General features: G+C 44.2%; 1 protein-coding gene across 25 annotated transcripts in view; it reads right to left on the bottom strand.

Moving 5' to 3' along the window:
- Window positions 1–10,739: 10,739 nt before the first annotated feature.
- Window positions 10,740–26,677, bottom strand: part of TMEM229B (transmembrane protein 229B) — a 38,210-nt gene continuing 22,272 nt past the window's right edge. For 10 of the 25 annotated variants that reach the window (XM_027777303.2, XM_055801585.1, XM_055801617.1 and 7 more), the window contains 2 exons: window positions 20,372–20,508; window positions 10,740–14,875 (listed from right to left, as the gene is read on the bottom strand). In XM_027777303.2, coding sequence (XP_027633104.1) covers window positions 14,345–14,875; window positions 20,372–20,437 — 597 coding nt within the window. In that variant the 5' untranslated portion in view covers window positions 20,438–20,508 and the 3' untranslated portion in view covers window positions 10,740–14,344. The other 15 variants (XM_055801707.1, XM_055801688.1, XM_055801680.1 and 12 more) reach the window with 7 other exon arrangements.

The raw sequence follows: 26,677 nt of genomic DNA, 5'->3' as shown, positions 1-26,677 counted from the left end.
GAGAAGTATTTACCCACAGAGGAAAGAAGACATCAAATTAATTCTGTGGTGATTATTTTTTACCTTGAAGCATGGTGCTTCTTATCCATCTTACTGGAGTAAGCACACAGCAATAATCTATCCCAAAATCACCCCAGAACTCCACTATCACAATCTCAATTGCTATAGAGAGTATCCAGGCAAGCATGTTTGCCATTCACTGTTTGGGCATGATGCCATAGCTGTAATCACATTATTCTTACCTACGTTGACTACCCATGAAAAATTGATTTTACAGAGTCATAGCTATTTTTTAAATCACTACAGCAAATTATATTAAATGAACTATGCAGCAAATTAAACCTATACTCAATTGAAGTAAAATAGGACATTTGTACAGCAAGAAGCTGAATGCATGATTAGCTGTTTTGCTGAACTGGGGTCCTATTAATTGCCCCGTAACTGAACTTTTGTTTCAGTAGTCCTTAGGATAAAGGCTTATAAATCTGCAGGAAGCATCACAGCCCAATTCAATACATTGAAGGTATATTTCCCCAGCCTTAGGAGTTTTCACACCCAAGAGGGAAAGGGCATGAAAAGAGAGCACTCAGCCTTGCAAAATAAAGTTCACAATAAGGAAAGATGCCTCTGAGCTGACAGAAGATGGAGTCATCCTGCATTCATCACTGACTTTCATCATAGCTGTGCTGTCATGGCATCAGTGGGGACAGGTGTATCCTGGGCTGTGTGACTCAACAGCCTTATGGTACCAAAGGTTTAATTCAACTGGCTCTCATTCAGCTTCCACTGGGAGCTGCGTGTTTCCATCACCTCTCAACGAAGACTCACCAACTCACACACAAAGGCCAAATGATTTTTAAAAGCCTCTGATTTGAGCTGGCTTGATTTTAGGGCTTCCAGCTTGAAATATTTTCAGCCCCAAGGGTGCACAGCTCCCATACCTTTTAATTGGAGCCATCTGAAGAAAATCAGAGTAGAGGTGTCCCAAACTGGTAAAACTTGAGTCACTCTAAATCTGCAGTCACTTTTCAAATATATGGGCTTGAATGGTAAGGAATACAGACAAGTCATTGGGGGTGGGCAATAGGCAGATGAGCATGAGACTTGTTTGTCTTAACTCTCAGTGTTATGTATAAAACAAATACTTAAAATACATCACTTGACTTCCTTCTCACACTGGTGAGCATCCAGAATAAGGCCAGTGAAATGGATGAAGTTACACAAAGCAAGACTAAGATCAGAATCAGGTTTTTGGGTATTAAAAATATGGACCATAAACACAAGGTTTTGGCTGTTTCTTGCTTTCTGCCTTTAATCTGACAGGGAAAAAAAGAAGCTGGGAGGATAAATGAATGTCAGATGTGAATAAAATCTTTGAGCTTTCAATTTCCTATTATAAACCGGGACTAGAATAGTAAAAAAGCAGCAGAGGTCAGGAATGAGATAAAAGCGGGGGGAAAGCAGCATGCACTCTTATTCCAGGGATAATGGTCTTAAATCTGATGTGTGTTAAAAGAGACACTGGGAGAGGAAGGCCAGAAGTAGCAGAAGGTTTTGCTGGGCAAGGGAGGGATGCTGTTATTTGTACTAGATCTATGTATGGTTCAGTTTGAGGTTTTGTAGCTGTAATTCTGAGAGCCTGGCATCTGCCACCCTACACTGCAGTCTCTTACCTAAACCGCAGAGTGAATGCACATGCCCTGCTTTGCCATCTGGGAGGAGTCAGAAGACGAAGAACAATTCTGGAGCCACCCCAGAAGCCAAGACCTCTGTCTCCATCCCAGAGTGCCTAAGAAGGGCAGATGTTTGGTTTCTGTTGGATTAAGCTTTTGGCTGGAGATTAAGCCTTGTTGTGGGTTAGCTGCTGATCTTAACTGGATAGCTTTCCTTCATATCTGCCAAAAATGCCTAGAGTAACACATTGGCTCTTTCCACACAGTCTGTCAACAACCAAAGTCAACGCATAACATCAAAACTACATATTTTAAAAGAAATGAAAAAAAAAAGGTTGAGATGAGCATTAATTCCCTCAGTCTCTCCTCCCCACTGCTAACTTGTGCTTACAAGTGCCTCTGTTCCTCCTTCTGCCTGTTTAAAATGTGGAGAAAAAAGGAAATTCCTGACACCATTTCAGCCACAAAACTGCAGATATTGAGGGAGTCCAAGAAAAGCAAGACATTGTTCATATACACCAAGGCGGGAAGACTGATGACTTGAATAAAATGAAATTTATTATTGCATTGCTTCTCAATAATTGTGTTCCAGGCATACCCCTCAGGAACTCATTTACTCCCAAGCCTGAAAAAGCTTAGATCTAGATCCAAATATCATGGCCAAATGTGGTTTTTCTATCTGGTTTGCTGACTGTGGGAGCTCAGAGAATTGCTGCAGACCCTCTGTTCCTCTAGGAGTTGTCACAGGGATGTCGTGATCCCCCAGTCCCCCAAGGCTGGCTACTGCAGTGCTGCTGATCCCCAGCAAGAGGGTGGGCTAGGTGCCAGGAAAGCACATTCTGACAGGCATCCTGAATCATCCTTTTTTCATTGCTAAATGTACTCCCCGCAAGGGAACCCTAGTATGTGGCAGATGTTTGCAGGGTAAAGAGAGAAATCAGGGCTATGTGTTACAACTATTTAAGGGCTCTTTAATGTATATGCAGCCTCTCTTCCGATCACTGCTTTATCTAACCATAGTTCCTACACTCCACTGCGCAAACACTTCCTGACACTTACCATTTCTGGCACCATTAAACTCTGTGAAGAGGGTGGGGGGAACATGGTGGGGCAGTTTTTGAAGGCCAGCCATGCTGCAAAGCCAAACTGATGCCCCATATGGCTCTGCAGACTTTGGAGGGTATCTGCTAAAACCAGCTCCTTTCTCTTGTGCAGATATCAGCACTTCAGGTAAATCCTGATTTCCCTGGTTAATGTTTGCTCCCTCCTTAGGAAAAAACTCACAGAAGTTTGAAGCAGCTTTGTCTGAAGTAGGATTCAGTAAAGAGTGAGGTCTGCGTTCCCTTCTCCTCCAGTGCAGTTACTTATTTCAGCAGCCATTGAGCATAAAATTCCCTTTGTGGTTTAGTGGCGTTTTACAGTGAGCCTGAGAGTGACTGCATGAGACACGGAACAATGGAGAAATTAGTCCAGACCAAGGACACAATCTTTTCCTGTTTTTTGGGCAGCGGCATGGGAAGGCTCATGCCTGTGCTGGTGTGTGCTTTTGCCTCACCAGCGGCTGGGCTGCTGGGGCAGTGCGGCTTCAGCGCCTGCTGGAGCCTGGGGAAGCGAACATCTGCCTGCACTGGGCCAGGCTGGTGCCCGAGGGGCTCCAGTGGCTTCTGGGCATCCTGGAGTGCGTGTATCTGTACTTAAATGTTACTGATAGTTACTGATATTCTCAGGACTGCGTTTTAGAGGGGCTGGTGTCAAGGCTTGGATTCCTAAGTCTTGTAGAATTGGAATTTCCCATTCCAGCAGGGCTTGCTCAGCCTTGGTCCCTCAATATACAAAGCAGATGAATTAACGGTTGTGCAGGATTATGAGTAGGAGGACGCAGCTTCTTTGTAAAACCTCATTAAAACTTGGATGATCTCTGGCTTATCAGTGCGTACAGTGGGGACCCCATGAGGCCTTTTGTTGTATCTTTGGACATAATTCTCTCCCTTGCAAGGTCTTCTCTGCTGGCCAGCTGATGACCACCTTGGCCAAGGTATCTGCATTTCAGAAACACGGTCCTGTTACAAAGTGCCCATTTCTGCCTGCCTTTACAGATTCACTTCTCCCCCACATGAATAACTTTTTCACAGTCCGATGGGTAAGTGCTGCTTCTCTGCTCAGGCTCTGCCCTGATCCTCAGGCTGCAAGGTGTTGCAGCTCTGGGGGCTATTTGATCAACTGATGTTATTATAATAAAAGCTACCCCTGACAGAGCCATAGCTAAAATCTCTCTTGGGAGCAGCTTTTCCTGCTGACTCTGTATAGAAGGCTTGGCAGAACGCCCCGTGCTTTACAGGTATTTTTTGCTGGAAACTGAAAAATCTTTCATACTGTGGGGACATAGAGCCAGCCCCCTAAAGCCCGCGACCCTGAATGTGTAGTCTCCCAAGAGACCCAACGTACATGAAGAAATATAATCTTGAAGCATCTGCTCTCTGTGTTGTGTTAAAATATGACTGGGATGCAACTGTCAAATCTCCAGCTCACTCACTGCAGAATCCTTTACAGGGCAATAAAAACCCCCAACCCAATCTGAAAGGAGCTCTTGAACACAAAATGATCCTCTATATTGTTTTAAGGAGGGTTATTTTACCATGGCTGCAGCCTGAGAAGTTTCTGTGGCATCCAACAGACATTTCACCTACTTTTGTTTCCTGGGAAAGTAATAGTGCACAGCAGATGGGAAATGGAGCTGGGTTTTGGGAGGTCACTCTAATGGCATCACATGCAAATCCTTTGCCTACTGGGACCTGCAGTTGTGTTGGGAAAGCCAAAAAGAGCTTTTCTGCTTGCACAGGGGCAGAAGCTCAGACAGAGCATTCAGCGAGGAGGCCTGGGAGGGCTGCCTTCTCAAATGGATCAGTCTGACAGATCAGCATTCCCACAGGGGTGAAAGGGAAGAAGAGGTGTCTGTTATCACAGAAGGCACAGAGCAAAGGGTTGTCTGCTGGCTTTTTAACTTCTTTATGCAATTTTTTGAGCCAGTTGGTCTCTTTTTTGAGACCAGACTTGGTCTCTGCTCTGAAGGCATAGGTGCAGAGAGCAGAAAAAAGTGAGAGCTTAAATGTAGAACTAGCAAGGAAAGATGTGGCGTGTCAGTGATACCCTGATCTGCTGTTGTTCCAGTTTTCTGCATTTTTTTACAACACTGTAAACTCACCTCCTTGACATCCACCCTGCCCTTGCTCTCGGTCTCCCCTTCCCCCACTTCTGCCCTTAATGCTGGTGTCCTCATTTCCCCTTTTGAACATATGACCCTTTCACTATGCAGGGATTAGTATCTCACTCATAAATATGTGAAATAGATACGCAGATGATTTAATTTGCTGGGTTTTGTAAGGCTGGCATGGGGAGAAGGGTATGTTCTAGCAGGTCAGCTGAAGAAAATATCTTGTGTACGGGGTGAGTAATGGGAAACAGGCATATGGAACACCAGCACCAGCCCAGTGAGAAGACCTCAGGGGATGGGGACAAAGTGGTAAGACATAAAGGCCAGGCAAATAAGGATGACCAGTAGAGAAGGTTGAAGATGTGTCGGCCTCCCCCATTTGTTATGTGTCTGCCAGGGAGCAAGGACAAGAGCAGGGAATGTGAGAAGCAAAAGGGGAGCAGAAGTCTGCTCTGGCTACAGGTGTTTTGAGCTGCTGGTAACTCATTTGGGAAGAGATTCCAGAGAAGATGAGAAAAACGCAGGTGTAGAGAGATGGTGACAAGCTAGGAAGGAGGCAGTGGTCTGAGACGTGAGGAGGAGATGACAGTAAAAGCTGTTTAACTGGATGGGGGCACCCAGACAGGGGACACAGCTGAGCTGATCAGGGATTGCTGAGGAGGAGGCCAGACACCATGAGAAGGTGACAACGAAGAGCTGAAGATGGCAATGCTGTAGAGACCTGGCCAAGGAAAAGTTGCCAAGTGGCAAAGATTAAGTCACCAGATCCAAACCAGGAAGTTGAGACGAACAATAAAGCCCTAATGTGCAATAAGACCTTGCCAGGAGGCAGCTGGTGAAGCAGAGAGGAAGGACAGGACTGAGGTGATGGAAGATAAAGTAGACAAATAGGGTTTAATGAACCATGCGTGGTGGCAGTCAAGGCCTGCCAAGACCATAAGGTCACAGGCAGCCTTGCTTGGACACAATGTAGTGGCAACATCCCTTTCACCACCAGGGTCGTGCTGGGTGCATGCCTGGCTCTTGCCCAGAGGCCAGTGGCCAGACAACCGTAGCCTGTGCTGGTGTTTGGAGATGTTCGAGCTGCTTTCAGAAGTCACACAGCACAAAGCACTGCCATAAGCATGCTGCCAGGGGCCATGCTGCCTTTCCTGCGAGATCAAAGGGCAGCTGTGCTTTGTCATCACATTTGTCACACAAAATATAATTGTAATTACCATGCTAACTCCAGTCAGCCTCTGCTGAAAAGCCAGAAGACTGTCCAATAACATTTAAAATCTGTTTTGCTAGAGCATGCTGGCATCCAGCTGACGTGGACACCCGTGTGTCACCTGCAGAGGAGTCCCAGGGAAGAGTCTCCTAGTATGCCACCAACTGTGCTCCCCTCCTGGTGCCACTGTCACACTTGGGTCATGGGCAGGGATTTGCCTTCCCATGTGACACTGGGAGAAAAGGCTGGGTGGAGAGGCGCAACAGAGGTGCCTTGTAGACATTTTGGCCAAGCTATTTTATTAGCGGAACAGAGCTGGGATGTTTACTCTTATCCTTGAAGACTTCAAGAGACATTGTTCAATGCTTACTATATCATAGATAGCACTTACAGGTCCTGTTGGGGAGAGGCTCACAGCAAGTCCTGGCCTGGAGAACTTGCAACATTACTGAGATTAGAGATGGTAGATAGGCACCGGTGGCCATCAGATGGAGCAGCAGAACAAGAGGGTGCCTAGGGTGAGCACAGCAGCCCGGGTGGGGTGGTGGGAGGGAGTCCTTTTGGTTGATGCCTTAGCTGAAGAAGAGGAGTGGATGGGTGTAATTCAGGCTGGGTACACACTGCTCTTGTTAGCAATAAGAGAGTGCACATAGAGAGGAAGACAAACTCTAGTAAAGGCATCAGAAGGTCCCCAAGGTGATAACTCCCCTATTTTTTTTAAGATGGAGCAGGATAGTATGACATGTTTGCCTTAGATATTAGTCTGATTTAAAAACCTTATGTAAAACACCTTTGAAAAACATGGGTCTAACACTCCTTGAGCTGAGTGCTCATCTGTAAGAGGCTTTAACTCTCTTCCACATCAAACCAAGGCCTTCCCACGTACCAAAGCACACAAACACACACTTTGCAACGTCAAGAGCAGTCAACTCAGATCTTAACCTGCCTCATGTATATGTGGAGCTTCATCTTGGATCTCCTCTGGACTTCATGTGCTCAAGAAAGTGGCAGTGAGTGGGCCCAGAGTGCTGTTGACAGCTAAGCAGGTGATGGCTCTTTGCCAGTAGAAGTTACGATGCAAGTTGGTGGTGCAAAGTGGAAGCCATCAGCTATGTTTATGCATCTAAACATACACATTCACTATGTGTATAACATATACACTCACTATGTGCATGTGCATTTATATGAAGGATCCGTTGAAACCACGTATTAGTCCACAAACATTGAAATTCAAAGAGATTGCCTGGAGCTTTTTATTTAATTTAGCCCTGAAAACCTATTATGTACCATTGTGTGGATGTTATAGCAGACACACTGAACAGTAATTGCAAACTCGCTGCTATACTTGTGCCTGAAGGCAAGTGTGTAAAATGTTTTCTGCCTTCCAAAGCACTGGCAACTGCAGCTGTTGCACGCTTTAATGGAAGCTACAGCTCATCAGCAATCAGCCCATTTGTGTTAAATTGCCAAAGGGGGTTCAGACAGGAGGCGTAGGGTACCTGTGACTGCAGCATGGACTGGCAGTGGAGGTAAGGCACGGAAAGGGACAGGTTACCAAAGGAGCTGAAAAAGAAACAGGAGCAATAGGAAGAGCTGTAGTATCAGATGAGGGGTCTGACAACAGAAACAGCAACATAATATAAGCTCTGAGTAACTGCAACAACACAAGCTGATAGAGCAGATGGTCACCTCAGTTTAGCCTCTAACATGGCTTGTTGCCCCTAGCAATATTTACCCAAAAGTACTCTGCTGATGGAGATTGGATTATGTAGCGAACAGAGGGAAATCAGTCCTATTTTGCACAAGACAGAACCATGCTGCCTGTCAGCTCTGACAGTCCCTTCATGTCCTGGCTTTGACGTGGGCAGATGGAGTGATGTACAAAGCCATTTTTGGGACAGCTTCAGGTGGTGGAAACCAGGTAGCGCTTCCCAGTTCCTCAGCTTCCTTGGAACTTTATTAACTCACTCCTCAAATCTGGAAACTTGGTGAACAGGTAAAATGTTAAGCTCCATTTCCCAGGTCTGAAGGGGCCCTCTGGGAGCTTCCAGGACACTTTGATCAGCTCCTGATCAGTGCTGTTTGGGGTTAATCCTGACCTACTTCAAGGCCTGAAGTAAGAGTTACTTTACTAGTTTGTAAAAAGCACTTAGAGACCCTTCAGTGAAAACTGGAAAAGAATGGCAAATACTGTTATTCTCCTCCCCAAAATACTAGGTAAAGAACCATACTGGAGTAGCAGTACAGATAAGTTGCAAAGGGAGCTAACCAGAAAGGAGACGTTCTATACTGGAAACTCTCCCATATTCGAAAGGCCAGAGATCTACAAGCACTATGCATAGCTCACATATTTAATAAATATTTTCTCAACTGCATACATTTACTTATTTTTATTAAAGAGCAAATTGCTTGTATTTCCTTCTATTTCTTCTTCATTATAGCATCAAAGCAGGACAGCATGCCACACAACAGAATAAACAAACAGCATCACCAGATACTTAAGGGTGTTTAGCTCCTAAATTGACTAAAGCATAAATACAAACTGACGTCAAGCATTTGGGATTACCATTTAAAAATTGCTATTTTCTGAGACACTAATGAAGGCCATCCACATCAGAAAATCCAGTGGCTACAAAAGGAGAAGCGAGCTGCCCAGACTCCAGAGTAAGGGGTCGAGGAAACAGCCTGCTTCTCCTAGAATAAAAAACCTGCCAGTTCATTTTAGACCTGCAAGAAGTCACAAATACAGAGAACGTGGAAGAGCTGCTTCCAGCCTGTCCAGCTCGTGAAAACTCGGTAATGTAGATGTCACCACCAGTCCTCGTTCTGCCACCGTTACCAGGAGCACTCGTATCACCTCCTCTACTCATCACAGTCCTTGTACGGTGGAAGCTTGTCCTGACTGTGCACTGGAGCTGCACAGCATACCACGGGCAAAGCAGTCTGCAGTTGCGTAATGCTAGTAACCTGCTCCAAGGCTGTGACAAGTCACCTTCCACATTTGGTTTCTAGGGTCTCAGCTAAGCAGATGAAACTTTACACAAGATGCTTTCAAGTAAAATCATAAGCAGTGATGAAGCTTATATAGGATCTTTCTCCCTCTTAAGCAAGACAAACATTTCCACTGGAACCCATGGAATTAAGAGTATATTTTATAAGGCAAAATGCATTCCTGAGGAGGCATTTGTACTAATTCAGGTGCTGAAGTGGTATAGCCACACGGCAGCATGCTCTGTGGGGCAAGGTATTCTGCTTCTCACCTAGCAGGGTGGAACACAGTGCTGTGTGGCTTTTAGTACCTATACTGACTTAAAGAGCACTAGCTTGCGTATCTCTAGGTGATGTATTTTTCCACAAGATGTAAGCTGGGAATCTCCTGGAGAAAAAGAGGACTAGCAATTTTTAAATATCCCTTCTACTTCAGAGTAAGTTCAGGCAATCACATACTTTTGGGGCAAGCAGACAACTTTTGCATTGCTGCAGGTATTAAAGATCTCAGTGGGAAAGTGCAGCTTTGTATTTGAAGAAGTGGTGCCTTTGGACACAAATAACCAATGCACCGCTAGCCCCTCCTCAGGACTTCTGTCGAGACAGCACTATTTCCTTTGGCATCTGTGCTAGCTGCCCAGAGTCCAAAAGCAGAGCAGGTACTGGGGGAATCACCTGCTTCTGGAACTTCCTTCTTGTTCACAAAGCAGCAAAGCAAGTGGCCAAACCCTTGATGGAGCAAACCCTTGCCATCCTGGAAGAAATAAGCCATTCCATGTGGTATAAATTCACTGTTATGCCTGTGGATGATTTGCTAGTAATAAGCCTGAAGCCCAGAGCCTTACAGCTCTTAAGATCAAGGTTCCCTGGCCCAAGTGGAGACCAACCTCTGTTAGCTTAAAACCTTGAGTAGTACTGAGGCCCCCAGGCAGGAGCAGAGCTTGCTCCATTCCCTGGGTGGAACGTGGAAGAAAGGGAAGGTCCCTTCGCCAGGGGCTGGCTCAGGACACTCCAAGGAGAGTAAGGAAAGACAGGGGCAAGTGGAGGCCATCAATAATAAAACAAGGACAACGCTCCCGAGATCTCACCAGCTCTATGACCCTGCCCAGTCGTTAGGTGCCAAAGCAGCTAGGCAAGGGGATGCACAATGGGAACAGTTTCTGGTTTAGTAGGGGCTGCACCAGAAGAAAGATTTCCTTCTGCAACAGGGGATGGATCACAGAGGGATCTGGTAGCTGCTGATGTGCAGGGAGGAAGGGGAAGAGAGTAATCGCCTTCTCAGGTGGTTCAGTGGCAGTTTGCAGGCAGAAGAACTGAAACAAAGAACTCAGGTCGCAAGCCTCCCCCTTGAATACAGGGCATATTGCATGTATGCAGGGCCCAGGATAAACTAAAATAGAAAAACATTTGGTTTCAGTTCACGTCTTAGTGGTGGCTCAAGTTTTATTCATAGTACAGAAAGAGCAAAGGGCAGAAGTTCTCATGAATGAAGACATCCCCTTTCTTTCTGTGCAGGTTTCAGAAAACCAGCCAGCAGCAGAGCAACGCTATTGAACTCAGGACTTCAGTCACCTGCTTCCTAATTCTCAAAGCAGTTAAAGCCCTGCAGTCTTCTTTTACCTTTTACAGTCACAGGACTAGTCAAACAAAACCTTGATTGGATTATTCTGCTTTAATTACAAAATGCACTCAGACCAAAGGTGCAATAGTACCTGATACATATATACACATTTGTCTTTAATTATAACACCAAAGACCAAAATGCAGTCTGGTCCTGCTGTAAATCAATCATTTCCCTCTGGCAAGATCTTTGGAGTATGGACAGACATCACAGTAATGTTTGAACTGCTTCTTGTGCGCAAGACACAGACTGTATTTTATCATGTACTTTTGAGATCCTTTAGGGTGGACGATACAAGAGACAAGCAAGAGAAGGGAGGCAAAACTGGAAACCTGGGTTAATTGGAGTCCATATCCCACCACCCCCTGGAAAAGAAAAGCAGCAACGGGCCACTCTCTCCTTGCTGCAGTTAGGACAAGGTAGATAAATCACAAGGGTTTCTTTATTGCTGGTGAACTCAAAACAGGCAACTTTAATCTACTGAGGAAGATACACATACAAACACATGTTAGGCCTTGTGCGTTGGTTTTTTGTTTTTGTTTTTTTTTCTTAATGTCTCTACAACTTCAGTCCGGCTCCCGAGCTCTCACTGAGCTGCCACTGAGACCCTGGTAATGCGCTCCGGGCACTTCTGTAAGATGTTGTAAGAAGCATCACATGTATTAAAAGGGAAATTTTGCAGAAAAAACAAAGCTCTGACTGCAGCCATGTTGCTCAGAAAGGAGAAGTCTGGCTTATCCTGCTGCATTAGGTACATGGTATTATGTATAATTAATTTAATTAATTTTAGAATTTGCTGGGTCCCTTTCTGTTTCTGGTGTGCAAGCTGCAAGTAAAGTGCACTTCTAGGTGTAAATTATCACTCTATGAGGATGCAATAGCTGGGTAGTACATATTGGGCATCAGTGGAAAGCAGACTACAACAGCTGTTACAATGGCACAGGCAATAAAAATGATGGAATAACATACTAGATGCTGCTGGGAAACCCCTCCGTAGTCTGAGCATCTAAATATTACATCACTGAGCAAAGCCAGTAGCATTTAGTGGGGATCTTCTAAAGCCAAGACACATGACTTGCCATGCACCAGATTAGCTCTGTAGACAGTCACTGCTCCTCCTCCCCCAGTCCCACCTGTAGCTGGGAGTAACCAAACCATGTTGCTAACTCCTTTTAACCTTTTTGAAGAGTTTTGCAACAGTTAAGGAGAAAACAGGGATCCTAAGGATGTTTCTGTGAAGCTGAGTGTTTCAGATGGTGCAGGAGGCAGCATGACACCACACTCAAGCTATGCTGTGAGAGGACAACCCAGCTTTAGACACTGTGTTTAGTGACCCTGACAACCAGGGCCAAAACGGAAGATCCCAGCTCTCACCTGCACCTTGCAATTCTTGTTCTGGTCCAGCAGAGCTCATCTACATTATCCCACATACAAACCTCATCTCTTTATTTCCCCATGTACAGTGTCAGGTGACTATTTTGCCTGGGTCTACACACCATCAAGGCTGATAAACTACATACCGTTGCTCCGATTTCATAATCCTAACATCACAGCAAGAAAAAAATATCTGTTCAGTGTTTGTTCTCTTTTAATTTAATGAACTGTAAAAAGGGAACTCTAAAAACCCACCTAGGTATTCTGGGTGCTTCAGGAGACATTGCATACCCCATGGCGGATTTTATTAACTCCTTGCTGCCTGCTTCTGCGTGTCCATTGCCAGCAACAGATGCTATGTGAGAAGGGGGAGGGGAGGAACAAAATAATTGCACCATGTGATACAAAAAGGGATTAACACTGCCTTCATAAGAGCAGAACCAACAAACGATTCCCCTCACAAGGCCAGAACTGCTTTTCCCTTCAGGAACGGGTGCCCCAGGGCAAGGAGCAGGTTCACATCTAAGCCCTCCCTACCAGAAACACAGGACCCAACACAGAAATAGCCTGGCCATCTCAGTACAACGGCAGAATCCTACAACACGTTTGCATTTCTAGCCAAATTGATCCCTGGGTGCAGCCCTGTTGACCATGGTGGAAGAACACCTAAAATTCATCTGGCCCTGCAAGGCAACTACAGCAAACCTTCCCCATAAACCAGTTAGGAGTGAGATACATCTGACAGCTGGAAGCTCCATGTTTGTTGCTAACTTCAAAAGCCAAGACTTGCCAGAGGGACTGTGAACCTGTGGCTGTCACTATCAAGCATCTTCCCTGCACTACAGCTTTCCCTGAACTCCTCAAATGTCCCAGATAGGTTAAATTTCAAGTTGTCCCCTGTGCAAGTAGCTCTACAATGGAGCCACAGCACTCCCTCCTGCTCCACCTCTCTACTGCTCACACCCTAACTCAAAGTCTTGCTCAGGCAGAGCATGAAGAAGTGCTCTTCAGAGAGGCTTTTTTTTACTTTTGTGTTTGGTTTCCTTTAAATAATGTATCAGGCAGCATGGCATATCTCTTGCTGCCGCTGCTTCCAATTATTGTCGTGACAGTATGATTGTTTTAAAGCAAAGTATTTAAAGCAGAATTTGGGAAGAAAAAGCAAATTGTCTTGATACACTGAGCAGAACACTGGGCAGCACTGAGCCCAGACCTGCCAGTGCTGAAGGAAGGTGAGAGTCAATGCCAGAGGACCAAATCCTGGATAACGTTAGCCATGTGAAGGTTTTGACCTTCAAATACATTGAGTTGCAGCCAGACTAAGTCATCGGCATCACCAGAAACAGAGGAATCCCTGGGAAGGCAGGCAGAAAATGCTTCTGGCCTGTACAGTCTCTACAAGGTTTGACCAGCTGAGATGGGAGCTGAAATCTGCAGCAGACCCTCAGGTAAGGTCTGCTTTGTGGGGACAGAGGAAATGGGAAGACTTACACTATTTCTTGTGCCTTTTGCCAAGATTCAGATTGCACAGATTATGGTAAAATTCACTTGGCAAAAAAGGCCTTTATTTAACAAAAAAAGAAAAAAAAAAGAAAAAGAAAAAATTTCTAGTGAGTATCAGGACTCAGATTTCAAAAAGTACAAGATCTGTATAAATTCAGCAAGATGTCCAGCACCACATTATTTTGTGGTGCAACAAAGAACCTGGGGAGAGGCCAATGGGACCTCACGAGGGGAACACCATCTACCTCCCCAGCAGACTGCCAGTCTTAGGTTCTTCTCAACAGCAGATGGATTTTTCCTTGTTCCTGCAGCATCTCAGGTCCCACGGGAGGTATTGGTTGCAAGCAAGCACCTGAATATTGCCTAATGGAATAAGCCAATCACTAACTTAGCAGGCGTGTCCATGCCCATCCAGTAATTAGGTTTTTTTTTTTTTGGATGCATTTCCACCGTAGCATTTCTTTTTCTTCTTTTTCCACATAAAAGTGTAAGCAAAAGGACTGCTTTCATCTGTAATAAGTTAAAATCAGAAATGACCTAACTAACAAGTAACTGATACTGGTCCTTGGAGCCCAAAGAGTAAAATCCATAGAAAATCTATTGGTTCCATTTTTTCTGGTATATCCCATGCACACCCCCTTTAGAAAAATGGGGTTTATGAATCTTATCATACAGCAAGGAGCAGTACCTCAGAGCCAGAGCTGACAGTCTGTGGTAGAGGTCTGGGCTCTCTCACATTGCTAAGGGTTGTTCTGAGTCACTGCTCAATCAGTCTTCACGTGGCCGTTGGCCAAGGCAACAGGGACAGTGGGGGCCCCCGGCTCGGCAGTCTCATCAAATCGCAAGCGCAGGGTGTTTCTGATCACCAGCTGTTCCATGATGAAAGAAGCACAAAACCACGGGATGGCATACTCCAGGGTGATCAGGCCCATGAAGTCAAAATCAAACTGGGAATAGTCCCACGGGCAGGCATTGAACTGGCGTAGGATGAGGCCAGTGGTGAACTCCCAGAGGTATGTCCAAAGTGTGTAAATGAAGCAGCGCACTAAAATGTTACACTTGTCTTTGAGATATAGATACATCTTCTCCACAATGAGGATGGAGGTGCCATAGATAAAGAGCGCCCACACACTGGTAACCCCTGGGAACTTCCAGTTAAAGTTGACCACAAACTCCCAGGCAGCTGTGAACATCACCTCGCAGAAATAGCCATGAATGGCATAGAGGTACCATCGGGAGAAAGCAGTCAGAGGTTCTGCCGCAGCCATTCTTCTGCGCACACCCCAGCAGGAGCTCTGAAATGAAGAAGGGGGTGGGGGGAGAGAGAGAGAGAAGAATCATCGAGAGTGTTACAAGTCCTTATCCCCCAGATGACAACACACACAAACTCGTAACATCCACAAAGGGCAAATCTGAGAAAGAAGTGACTTGTAAATCGTCTCATTTTTACCACAGCAAATTTTAAGTCCTGGGTAAAGGCAGCACCTAACTGGGCTCCAGGTCTCATAATGGGCCTGGACAACGCGTACTGCTCTGCCTGAGAAGTATGGCGCAGCTGGAATTGCACTGTGAGAAGGCAGGCACTGACAGGTCCAAGGGCTTTACCAGAGGTGATGCTGCTGAAGAACTTACCAGTAGCAAGTCAGTAGAAAAATACAGTCATCTCAAGGAGCACACATTGCCTTTTTGCTCTTTTCAAGGAGCAACACTATCCACTACTTTTCTGATTCTAATACAGAATAGATTAGATGAACACAGCCCTGGAAATCTGGGCCCTTCCAGCTACAATCTCTATACCCAACGTATTTACTGTAGTGAAAAACTGAGCTTTGATGGGAGGTACAGAAAGAGAACCGGAGGAGAAAATTTCAGAGATTCTACACTTACAGATACCACACCTTGCACCCATTATTCAGCTGAACTGTTATTTCTTCTGTTAAAGAACCCATGTGTTGTACAGCTAGGATTTGGAAATACCTGATACCAAGTCAAAAAGTACAAGAAAGGAATTGAAATCCATTCAGGTTTGGCTTCAGGACAGCAAAACACAAAGGAGGAGAAGAGAAAGGAACAGCTGATCAGAGAGAGGTGGTTGGTCATGACAAATAGGAAATGAGAACAAACTTGTAATCGTCTCTACAGGAAGAAACTTGAAAAGGTTTGAAAGGGCACAATTTGCTTATCACTGAACTGTTTCAGCACAATTAGTTTCTACACTTTTCACAGAGATTTACAAGGTCTGAAGCATTGCTCTGCCACACTGGAGTCACTGGCCCAAGCTGATTTTAAGCATAGTTTTACTGAAACCTTACAGATTCACATCACAGGGTGAATTTGACCTCTTTTCGTTCTTAGAAACTTACTTTCAAGTTAGGTTTCTCTCAGCTCTTCATCAGGCACTAACTTCTTTGCTCTGCACTTGTCAGTTCATCCACAAGATGTTAGGAAAGGACCACACTAACCTTATGTGCAGTAATTCCAATGCCACCTGGAAAGAGTGTTCCTGCCCTGTAAACATGGTACCTCTCTAAACAAATTATTAACATGCAGAATGACTGAAATTCAGATAGGAGATTAAAGAGAAATGTTTTAAGGAAAAAGGAACTATAATAATGAATATAAAGTGTTGGAAGAAGGGTTCGCCGGAGTCAAGAAGACGCTCAATATGAGTTATGCATCTTGCTCAACTTTATTAGTTTCTAACACTACTTATACAGAACCGATACACATGCATATTCGTAAAGCAGAAATATAATTGGTTAGTAGTCTCTAAACGCGCACGGTTCTCACACCCCTCATTATCATGACTAAAACAAGCATTCTATCCATGTAGCTAATTGTGTCGCTGTGCTTCAGCCTTGTAGTTTGTTACTCCCTATTTTCCCATACCGGTCCCTATCTTTCTTGGCCCTGCACCTGCTGTCCCAGCAGCTGTAGCTTGTTACAGCCACGGCCTGTTGGCACAACATAATTACTTGGTCTCAGGATGCAAGAATAGCTCAAGGCTACCTTTCTTGTTATCTTCAGCACAGCAACTTCAGTACAATTCTGATTACAGGCCTGTTCTAATACCAGGCCTGGATTGTGCAGATCTTCAGAGATTCTAAGGCCATGCTTCTGCAGCCATTCTTCTACAATAAAGGAGACAGGCAGAATATTCACAAAGGAATATTGAAAGTGGAAAGGACAGAGCTGCATCAATGACTTGTTCACTCCTCTCTTAAACGGACACCCAAACAACCAAAGTCTTGGCAGTTCATATGATGTGGGTGCTTGAACAAAGACCTATTTCCTAATGGCACAATACATGTGGCGCAGGACACTGAACTACCATCAGATGCTACAGATCTGGGTCAACAGCACACTGTGCGCTTGTTGGTGAAAGACTAGAGTCACCAGGAATTCCTTCATGTCTCCTAATAGTTCAGTCCCAAGAGACCCTCACGACAGCAGTGGAGGTCGCACACGAGAAATATGCATGGGGTATATCCCCACACAGTCCACAAGAAGCTGATGTGTAAGGGCACCATACATACAATTTCTCTCTGAGGACAATCTGTCAGTGTCACTTGATCAGTTTGCCAGTACAGTTGATAAGCTTAGGAGTTTGAATCCTTGTATCTTTCCTCCATTCTCACATAGTTTCAAGAATAAATCAATAGTCAGAGGTACAGGAGTAAGGGAAACCAGTAAGAAGGAAATGGCCTGTAGGTATTTTTTATCAGAGTGGGGATATAAGGCTGCAGCAGGAAGGGAGAAGTTTTTTTATATCTGATGAGACAGACATCGAAAGATGCAGAGGCCTTAGGAGTCATAGCTATTGCTAGATAAGGCACTGAGGAAATACGGAATGTCATTCTCCAGGGAAGAAAATTATTGTAAATTTTTTACTAAGCTGCCAAGGGGTTGTATGGTTTTCCACTCTTTCAATAAGCCCTTCTAAGCTTTTCAACTTGTGGTCCTTACTCCTTGCACTTCCCCCTACATCTTTACAAGAAAAGTATTTGAACTGTTAGCTGGGAGCATCCACAGCATGCAGTACTATCTGTAAGGTTTTCCTCGTAATTTCAAAAATCTCTTCACAAAGTTGGATCAAACGCACAGAAGATTCTTCCTTCTCAGTCCCTCCCTTCTTATTCCAAGGATCCCTGACCAGTTATTTCTATTACCTTACACCTGCCCACCAAAGCCAAAGACTCAAGAAACATATCCAACAAGCCACATCCTGTTCTACCCCATGCTGTTTCCTCTGTGCAATGAAGATTTATCTTTCCTGGTTCTATATCACATACTTCATAATTAGCTATTTATTCTCTATTTCTTTTTTGCACTTTGCAAAATGCTTGGTCACTACACTAGAAGTCTAATAACCAAATCTGGACCAGGTCTGGGACATCCACAATACAAGTTATCCCATTGCAAAGACCACTGTTGACTTGTTTTGAAGCCTCAGCCTTTCACTACAACTGCAAGGAGACAGGCATCAAGGTGCTGACATTGTCTCAGTATTTGCCTTCTACTGCCACATGTCCAGTCAGCCCAACCTCGATGGGAACTTACTTCCTTCTTATGATGTGCTTGAAAGAGTCCTCACAGGCTGCCTGCTGATTAAGAACATCCCAAGACAGGGCAGACGCTGAACTAGGTTAGCCCAAACATAAACTGGTTCCACTGTGCTAGGCACTACGCAAATCCATAAATCACAGCTCCTCCTGTAAAACATTTAATTCAAAATAAAACAAAAAGTAAGACATAGAAGAGAATGGAGGATACCCAGGGAGACTACAACAAGCTACAGCATATCATTGCACAAGTTGGGGACTGTACAATGTAATGGTTACAAGTCACTTGAGCATTTAAAAAACAATTAAAACGGCAGCTGTTCCCAAGCACTTATTTCCCAGCCATACCAAACTGGCTGGTGCCTGGTAGGCAATACAGCACAAGAAGGTCTCAAGAGGGACATGAAGAAGAAAAGTGTTGGTTTATTGGGCTGCAATTCATGATAAAAGGATCCAGCTGAAAAGCAGTTGCAGGACATTAGTGGGAAAAGCATCCAAACAGAAGGCCAAGCCTGGATTCAGTAAGAGATGCAGATTTGTGAAAAGCCTCGAGCAGATAATTGAACTTAGTGATGCAAGACTTTTTATGGAGTGACAGTAATAAAGACCAAAAAGCTCTGAACATTATGATAGCTATTGAGTCTCCTGAGGAAAACAAATTATATTTATCACTAAGGTACTTACAGTGGGATGCGCAGCGGTTTCCTGAAAACCAGAAACACAGCTGCCACCTACACAGTTGTCTCAGCAGAGAGCAAACAAGTCACAGAGACTGCACATGGACGGCCATGCTCATACCGAGGCTGCTCACTGCATTGTTTTGTGGAAAACAGGAAGCTGCTAAATTCAAAGCTATGAAAATGCTTTCCATCATCAGTAAATTATATTTCAAGCAGCTAAAGCAGAATTAGTTCCTCTAATACAACATTATTAGGAAGCCTGAGCTAAGCCAGCACAGAAATTTTCCCTCTTTCTCCAGCAGGACCTTCCTTTCTAGCTTGCCGACAGAAGGAACAAGGCCAGTCTGTGGAAGTCACACATGAGCCTCAGAGGAACACACAGTCCTTTCCCCAACTGCCCTGCTTGTGTGGATAATGCTGCTGGCAACGCAAGGGCCAAGAGCCCCTCCACCTACAGCGAAGCAGCACAGGCATAACAGGGGGCAGCATCTGAAGGGCTGAGTTCCCAACAGAAACCTGGTTCAGAGAATCAGGGCAGGACTTAGGGGCTGCAAGAACATACTGTAACAACACAAAAATTATACTTTTTAATTTTAGTGTATCAACCCTGAAATGGATATTAATCATCCCCTAGGCTGAGGTAAGATACAGATGAACCTGATGCACCAGGTCAAGTAAAGAGAAAGGACATAAATCCCAGACTGCCCGGCTCCACGTGTGAGACCCTTCTGTGCAAGAGAAGCACTTCCATACTCACATTCCATTTTGCAGGTGATGCAGCCAAAGCAGGCAAGAGGCAAGTGATCAGAAAATTGGCTGATGTTAGATCAAGTAATAATGGCAAATTTGTCATACACAACCACTGCAGCGGAGACATCAGTGCATGTCATATTTATGCCCGATTAAGTTCTTGAGCACTGCCTGGTTCATTTTTTTCAAAGCTATCCTTTGCAGTGGCTTTCTGCCCATTTCCCCGCTATAACCGTGCTTCAAAAAGTCTCTCACAGATCGTCTGTTCCCTTTAATCCAGCAGAATTATTTAGACTCACAGCCTCTGGATGGATACAATGAGACCTGTCCTGGTTTTGGCTAGGATAGAGTTAATTTTCTTCTTAGTAGCTGGTACAATGCTGTGTTTTGGATTTAGTATGAAAATAATGTTGATACCACACTGATGGTTTTGTTGTTGTGAAGTAGTGCTTACACTAAATCAAAGACTTTTCAAGTTTCCCATGCTCTAGCAGAGAGCAGGTGCGCAAGAAGCTGGGAGGGAGCAGAGCCAGGACAGCTGATGTGGACTAGCAAAAGGGATATTCCACACCATAGAACATCACACTCAGTATATAAGCTGGGGAAGTGGGCTGGGCTCTTCAGATCACTGGTCAGGGACTGGCTGAGCAATGGTCAGCAAGCGGTGAGCAATTGCATTGTGCAACACTTGGGGTTTTTCCCTTAGGCTTTATTCTTATCTCTTTCCCCCTCCTTTTCATTACAATTATTATTTTATTTTGATTATTAAGTTGTTCTTTTCTCAGCCCACAAGTTTTACCTTTTTCCCAAGTCTCCTTCCCATCCCACAGGGAGGTGGCAGTTGGAGGTGAACAAGCAGCTGCATGGTACTTAGTTGCCAGCTGGGGTTAAACCACAACAGACCTCATCAAGATACTCTGAATTAACTCTGAAGTGCTAATAAAAGAAAAACACAAACAAAAAAATCTCCATGATGCAATTCTCCTGCTTAGCAATAGCCTGAGGCTATAAATTCTGTCAGCTACTTCACTCACTGCAGGCAAGCTTCACTGCAGAAAGTTCCTTACTCTTAGTGCCAGGTTGTTTCTATCAGTTAAAAAAATCAAGGCACGGTGTTATTTTCCAAACTCATATTTGAAGTATTTACCAATATTTAGTTTTATAACATGCATGTTCATATTTCTAAGAAACGCCTTAGATCTATAACCCTATGGTACGTGTCATAATTGCTTTTTAATTTGAAAGAGTAACCACAGACAAAGGAGGACAGAGGCATACACAGCAGGGTACCTCAGTCCTTCCAAACGACAGGACCGCAAGCAGCAGCCAGCTCTGAAGTAGATGGCACCGGCCACGTCCTGACTGTAAGGTCTACTGCTTATATTCTCCTTCCTCAGACTCTTCTTACCTAAACGTAAAATTGACTGTTCTTCATGACTTTTTAAATTACTTTCATTTGCACATCACTGTAGCTACTGCATTCTTCCTCAAGACTGGGAGAATCAAGACATGTATCTGCTTTTCTGCTTCAACAAAGAGTAGAACAGATACAAGGACTCCGATGAAAATTGATATGCATTTTTGGGCAACACCTTTTTAAATGTAATTCCTCCTCTCTTATTTTGCATTTTCCCTGTAAGTAAACATCAAATGAGCATGCCTTTGCAACCACGGACAACATTCAGTGAATGTGCTGCAAATCTAGCTTCAACACTTTCATATAAATCTCACACAAACCATTAGGAGTAAAGATTTACAGAACATTGGCGCTGGATTTGGCTCCAAGACATTAGTTCATCAGTGTTTAAAGATTTATGTGGTAAAGTCTTAGTGGTACTTATGTGCTGAAGTCATAACTCTGAGGAGATATTCATCCTTCAGGTAACTGAGAGCCTCAATTAACTGTGGCTCAGAAAATAGAATTTTGACTGTACTGAAGTGTGGAATAGTTCCAGAAGATCGATTAATCAAGCCCTGGAATGAAGCTAAAAGCGTGCCACAGACAGATGTCCCCAAATACAGACTTGATGTCCAGCTCTTAGTGCTTTCAGGATGGATCTGGAGCCCTGAGATTCTGGTCAGTTCTGAATGTATTAATCATCTGGTTTTGCTGCTTCTCTGTCTGGACTCTTCCTCCATCAGGATGCACATTGTCTCCCCTCCTCTGAGTTTTACCCACACTGCCATATATTGTGAGTAAAAGCACAGCCCATTTCCAATCTGCATTTTCCCCCTCATTTTCATCTCTATCTCCTTTCCCCTAGGAGGCACATCATTTCCCTGCCACTCCTTGTTCCCTTGCCGGGCTTACTATGTACCTGCTGGCAGCCTCTCACCCCTGCCTATCTTTCCAACCTGTTCCAAAGAGAACTGGGATACAGTAAAAAAGAATGACGACAAAAGGAGATTAAGTGAATCCAATTACTGGACTAAGCCAAAGGGATGGAGAAGTGTAGTTCTTACTGGTAATGCCTGCGTGTAGGCTGCCCAGAAGGCACAACAGGAAGGAGAAAGGTAGGGTCTTCTTGGGAGACAGTGTATAGGAGGGGCTTTTCAGAGAACAAAGAGAAAAATATGAAGACATTGTTTGTTAGTTTAAGGAATAGTTTTCTGACTCATGTGGCCTCATGAATGGCAGAAGTGCAGAAAGCTGACACTTCCCAGGCCCTGCCTCACACACAGCATCGTGTTACTCAAACACACCTTAGCCCACAGTGACCACTCCAACCTGGGAGCAAATTAAGGCAGCAGGTCTTTGCTTACAGTGACAAAAAGGGATGTTTCCTGTGTTCCCGACAGAAGTTAAGACCCCTCAAGAGCCAAGCAAGCAGCAAACTTGCAAGACAAATCTGTGAAAAATGACTGAGTCCAAACTTAGCATCTAGAAGTACTATTGCCAGATCTCCCCAGCATCTCTTTCAGGTAAGGTCATGTTCTTCTCCAAGCCTGTTGCTAGAATTCTCCTTTGCCTTACCTGCTGCCTTCTCCTGTATGGGAAAGCTGCCCTGAGTCCCCAGCATTTGCTGATACTACAGCTCTCAAACAAACAAGCATCCAGCAAGGGCCCAAGTGCCCCTGAAGCAGCCCCAGCACAAAGCAGAAGCCACAAACCCGCCATAGAAGCGGGCAGAACTTCCACTAACACTGCAGAGGAGGGGGCCCACACTAAATATGGAAGGTCTGCTCCAAAGGAGATGGCATGTCCAGGAGGAACACAACCTGCCCCAAGAACCTGTATCAGCCATCCTCCAGTTTTGGGTGCTCAGTTGCTGGATTCACCATTATCTTAACCTGGACAGTAAGCCCAGGCTGACTTCACTCTCTGCAGTGAGAGCAGAATTGAGTTCCTACAACCCATTTTTCAAAACTTGACACAAATTTACGGCCTATGACTTCAGGCCTAGGTTTGAGCACATTTGAGTACCATGGCAATCAAAACTCATGACTGTTTTTGAAAGCTTGAGTTTAACGTGTTGTATTAGCTGACTGAAGGAAATCTGACATTCAAAGAACATAATGCGCACCATGGCTTACCAGGAAAAAGCAACCCAGAACAGAGTGATGAATGCAGAGAGAGAATTTATCCTGAGAACATGCTAAGAGTTTACAAGATTTTGCCCTAGCCAATATCCTTTTTCCACTTGTCACTAGAGAGCCAACAGATGTAAAGAAAAGACAACATTAAGGTCAAGACATTAGTATCAGCCATCTTACATGGTTTCTTAAAGCTGTTTGGAAATTCGCTTTCTTTTTTGAAAAGTTTTTTCTTCTTAACAAATGCCCTCATCTTCTTTCCAAAGCAAAGTGAAAAGCAAATACATCAGTCCACTCCAACACTACAATAATAAATCAATTTGGACAACTTACAGAGGTCAGTAACAGTAACAAATAAGCATGCTTAGCCCCAGGTCTTCCTAACAATCTGCAGAAACAAGCCAGAATCAGCATGCAATGGAGGAAAGCCAAGTTGGGGAGGGGAGAAAAAAAATCCAAACATATTTCACATTGAAAATGAAGTTTGGCAGAGAAAAATATTATGATCAAGGCAATGAAGTACGAGTATCTAAAATCCTAGCCTGCTAATACCACGACACAATCCAAGTCACTTAAACTGTGAAGAACAGCAGCGTGTGTAAAAAATCTGAAAAAATTAGAACAGTTGACAGATCCAAGGCAGTCTCTCCTAGTTTACTGCAGGTAGAGCTCAAATCAGCATTCCAGAAAGTTAGCAGTTTCTTTTACTGGAAATTCTTGCTGCATATACAGAACTGTAAAGAACTATTTCCCTCTCCTTGTATTCCCTTCACCAGTGCCCAAGACTTTATGAACTCCTAACATTCAAGTGACAGTAGGTAACTAGATAGTGTAAACACCTGCAGCTAGCAACTACAGTCACTTCTTGTAGGAGGGACTGCTGCAGGCCATAAAGAAACCGAGCATCTTGGTCTAAACTGAGTTAGGTCTAAGCCCTGCAAGCAGAGGGAAGTGCATAAAGACAGGTGAAACAGCAGGGAGCATACTTTTAAGTACCTTCAGAAACACAGCCTGAGACTGTCATACAAACTTTTCTTCTTTTTTCCCCCTTTTGGAAATCTCTTGATGGCAATTCTACAGGAAATAATTTTTCCTCCTCAATATATATATTTTCCTTGCTAACATTAAACTACTGCTGAGATGTAAAAGAACCAAGCCTTCCAAGCACTATGTGCTATTCACCGAGCTGTGAGTCCTCAAGTTTCCTCCTAACATCCCTGGTGGAGAAAACTTGAGCAGTCTCAGATTGCTAAATTATTCTTTTTCACCAAAGGAATCCTTGTGGAGCCTCCAAGATGGTGGCTACCTCATCTTCTTAATTTCAGGTTCACACAGGTCCTCAGAGAGGTAGAAACATCCTGGAAAGGAAGGGTAGAAGAGGATAAATCTCAGAATCCTACTGACCACAGCACCATGTCTGACAAGATCCTCAAGCAGGCAGCTATGCCTACAGCTGGCAAAGGCAGCTCCTCTGAACCGTTTCCCAGAGTTTCACCCACTAGTGCCCACCAATTAGTGTACCATGGGGATTAATCATGCCATCACCGAGTCGCAAAGTACATACCCACCAGTGGAAATATATTGTATGGGCAAATAAGCTAGTGACGAGTTTTCAACTCTCTTGTTCAGGTTTATTTCAATTCAGAAAGAACAAGCAACAGCCTATAAGCACATCGCTCAGGTAAACCTGTCTTCATAGATCAGTCAAATTTCTCTGTCCTGAGTAACAAGTCAACAAAAATCTAGGTTTTAGGGCCTAGTTCCTACACAGAGGACATACCCCTCCACTGTGCTGGGCACTTCATTGCTATTTACATCTTTGCAAGAGAAGGCTTACATTTTTAGCACTGATATTTCCCCATGGTATCAGGAAACTTAGCATTCAGGTTACAACTACAAACACGCCATCATCATGTTTTATGCACGCCTGCCATTTTTCTCTTTTGTAAACCTGAAGCATCAGTTCCACTGTAAACATCTAATGTTTAGCAGTTTATGACTCCCCTTCAAGTCAGACTCATTCATCTGACTATGTACTGTGTGTCCCAAAAAGGCAGCACCAGAGTTTTCCCGCAGGGGAATGTGGCAAACTCTCACCCTTCTGAAAGGTGGTAAGCTGAACACTCACTGTCGCAGCACTCTCCAAACTAGACAGCTGCAACGAGGTCTTTTACCATCACATACCAACATACTCTTCATACCAGCCCCTCTGCTGCCTTCTCCTCGTCTCACCTCAGCCAGGACCCGCTCACCCTCTGTCTTCTTTCTGTTTCTTCCTCCTCTCTCTTCCTTGGCTGCCCAAGCCCTTACCAGAACCAGCCACAGCTGCACCTTATCTACATCAGCCAACCCGCCCCTGAAGCCAGCCCACAGCTGTATGTTATCAATGATAACTAACCCAGCTTCATTCCTCTACAATTCTCCCCTTTTCCTTTGTTTTTTCTTTTTAACATTTCATATCTCACATTTTTACCAATCATCACAAACTTTTTACAAATAAACTTTTCATACAGTCCTCTATAATTCCTCTACAACTCACAAGCTCTTTTAAAGCAAAAACTCAACATTTGTGCCCCCCGCAGAACTGGTATTTGCCAGGCTATTTCTGCCTGCCATTCAAGGAAGCCTCTTATCTCTTCAGAGGTGAATTTCTTAACTCAGCATTGGTCCATAAGCTTTTACTGCTTCGTCCTAACAGCTCCCTCCTTTTCCAATCAGTCAGCTTATGAAGGTACAGTCCTAGGGGTGTTCCCCAGCGCCCTTCTTCCAACTGAAACGTGCTCCAGCTCATGAGACAGGGAGCTGGGTCATAAGGATGCCCCGCATCTCTGACTACAGCTGATGTCACCTTGGTTCTTCTCCAATTCTTTCTGAGCTTCTTACTGCCTCTCTCCCAAATCACAGGACTGGACTGTTCTCTCACACTCTAATTTGGACTGGACCACAGATATCTGCTTTAATGAAGGCAAATCAACGCACTACACCTATGTGCTTTTTAATTCTATCTACAGACATATAGATATATAAAGATGCATAGGCATGTTTATATGTTGTCCTTACCGATTTGCTTATTTGCCTTTTCTTCCCCTCTACTTGAAGGTGATGGATTTATTTATTTTTCCTATAATTGCTTCTTCTGACTGTGTTCATTTTTATGCTGAGGTGACCTTTTACAGATGCTACTGGATTCAGGACTCCTACCTGCAGCCTGCCAATCATTTATCACAGCTCCACAGAGCATGCTCAGTTGCAGCCCCTCTGAAAGTAAAGACATTTAATGTTATGTTTATACCCTTCTTCCACATTTCCTTTTGTGACTGCAGTCCAAATGACCATGTTCTATTGAACAGTCTTCCCAGTAAAACCAACAAACAGATTCACTGCTCCAATACAGGAAAGTCTTTTTCAAAACTTGCCTATATTTATTAGTCAACATAAATGTAAGACTTCAGGTTCCTTAAGGCAGAAAAGTCTATACGTATGTGCACATCTATATGTATGATGCTTCAGATGCTTCTGAGTGTCTCGAGTCCAGGGATTCATCTTTCACAGCACAGGGTAGCCCAGATCC

The sequence above is a fragment of the Falco peregrinus genome, chromosome 1 (assembly GCF_023634155.1).
Source record: "Falco peregrinus isolate bFalPer1 chromosome 1, bFalPer1.pri, whole genome shotgun sequence".
Lineage (NCBI taxonomy): Eukaryota > Metazoa > Chordata > Aves > Falconiformes > Falconidae > Falco > Falco peregrinus.
The sequence above is the reverse complement of the archived record's forward strand: the minus strand, read 5'-3'. Positions and strand labels throughout refer to the sequence as shown.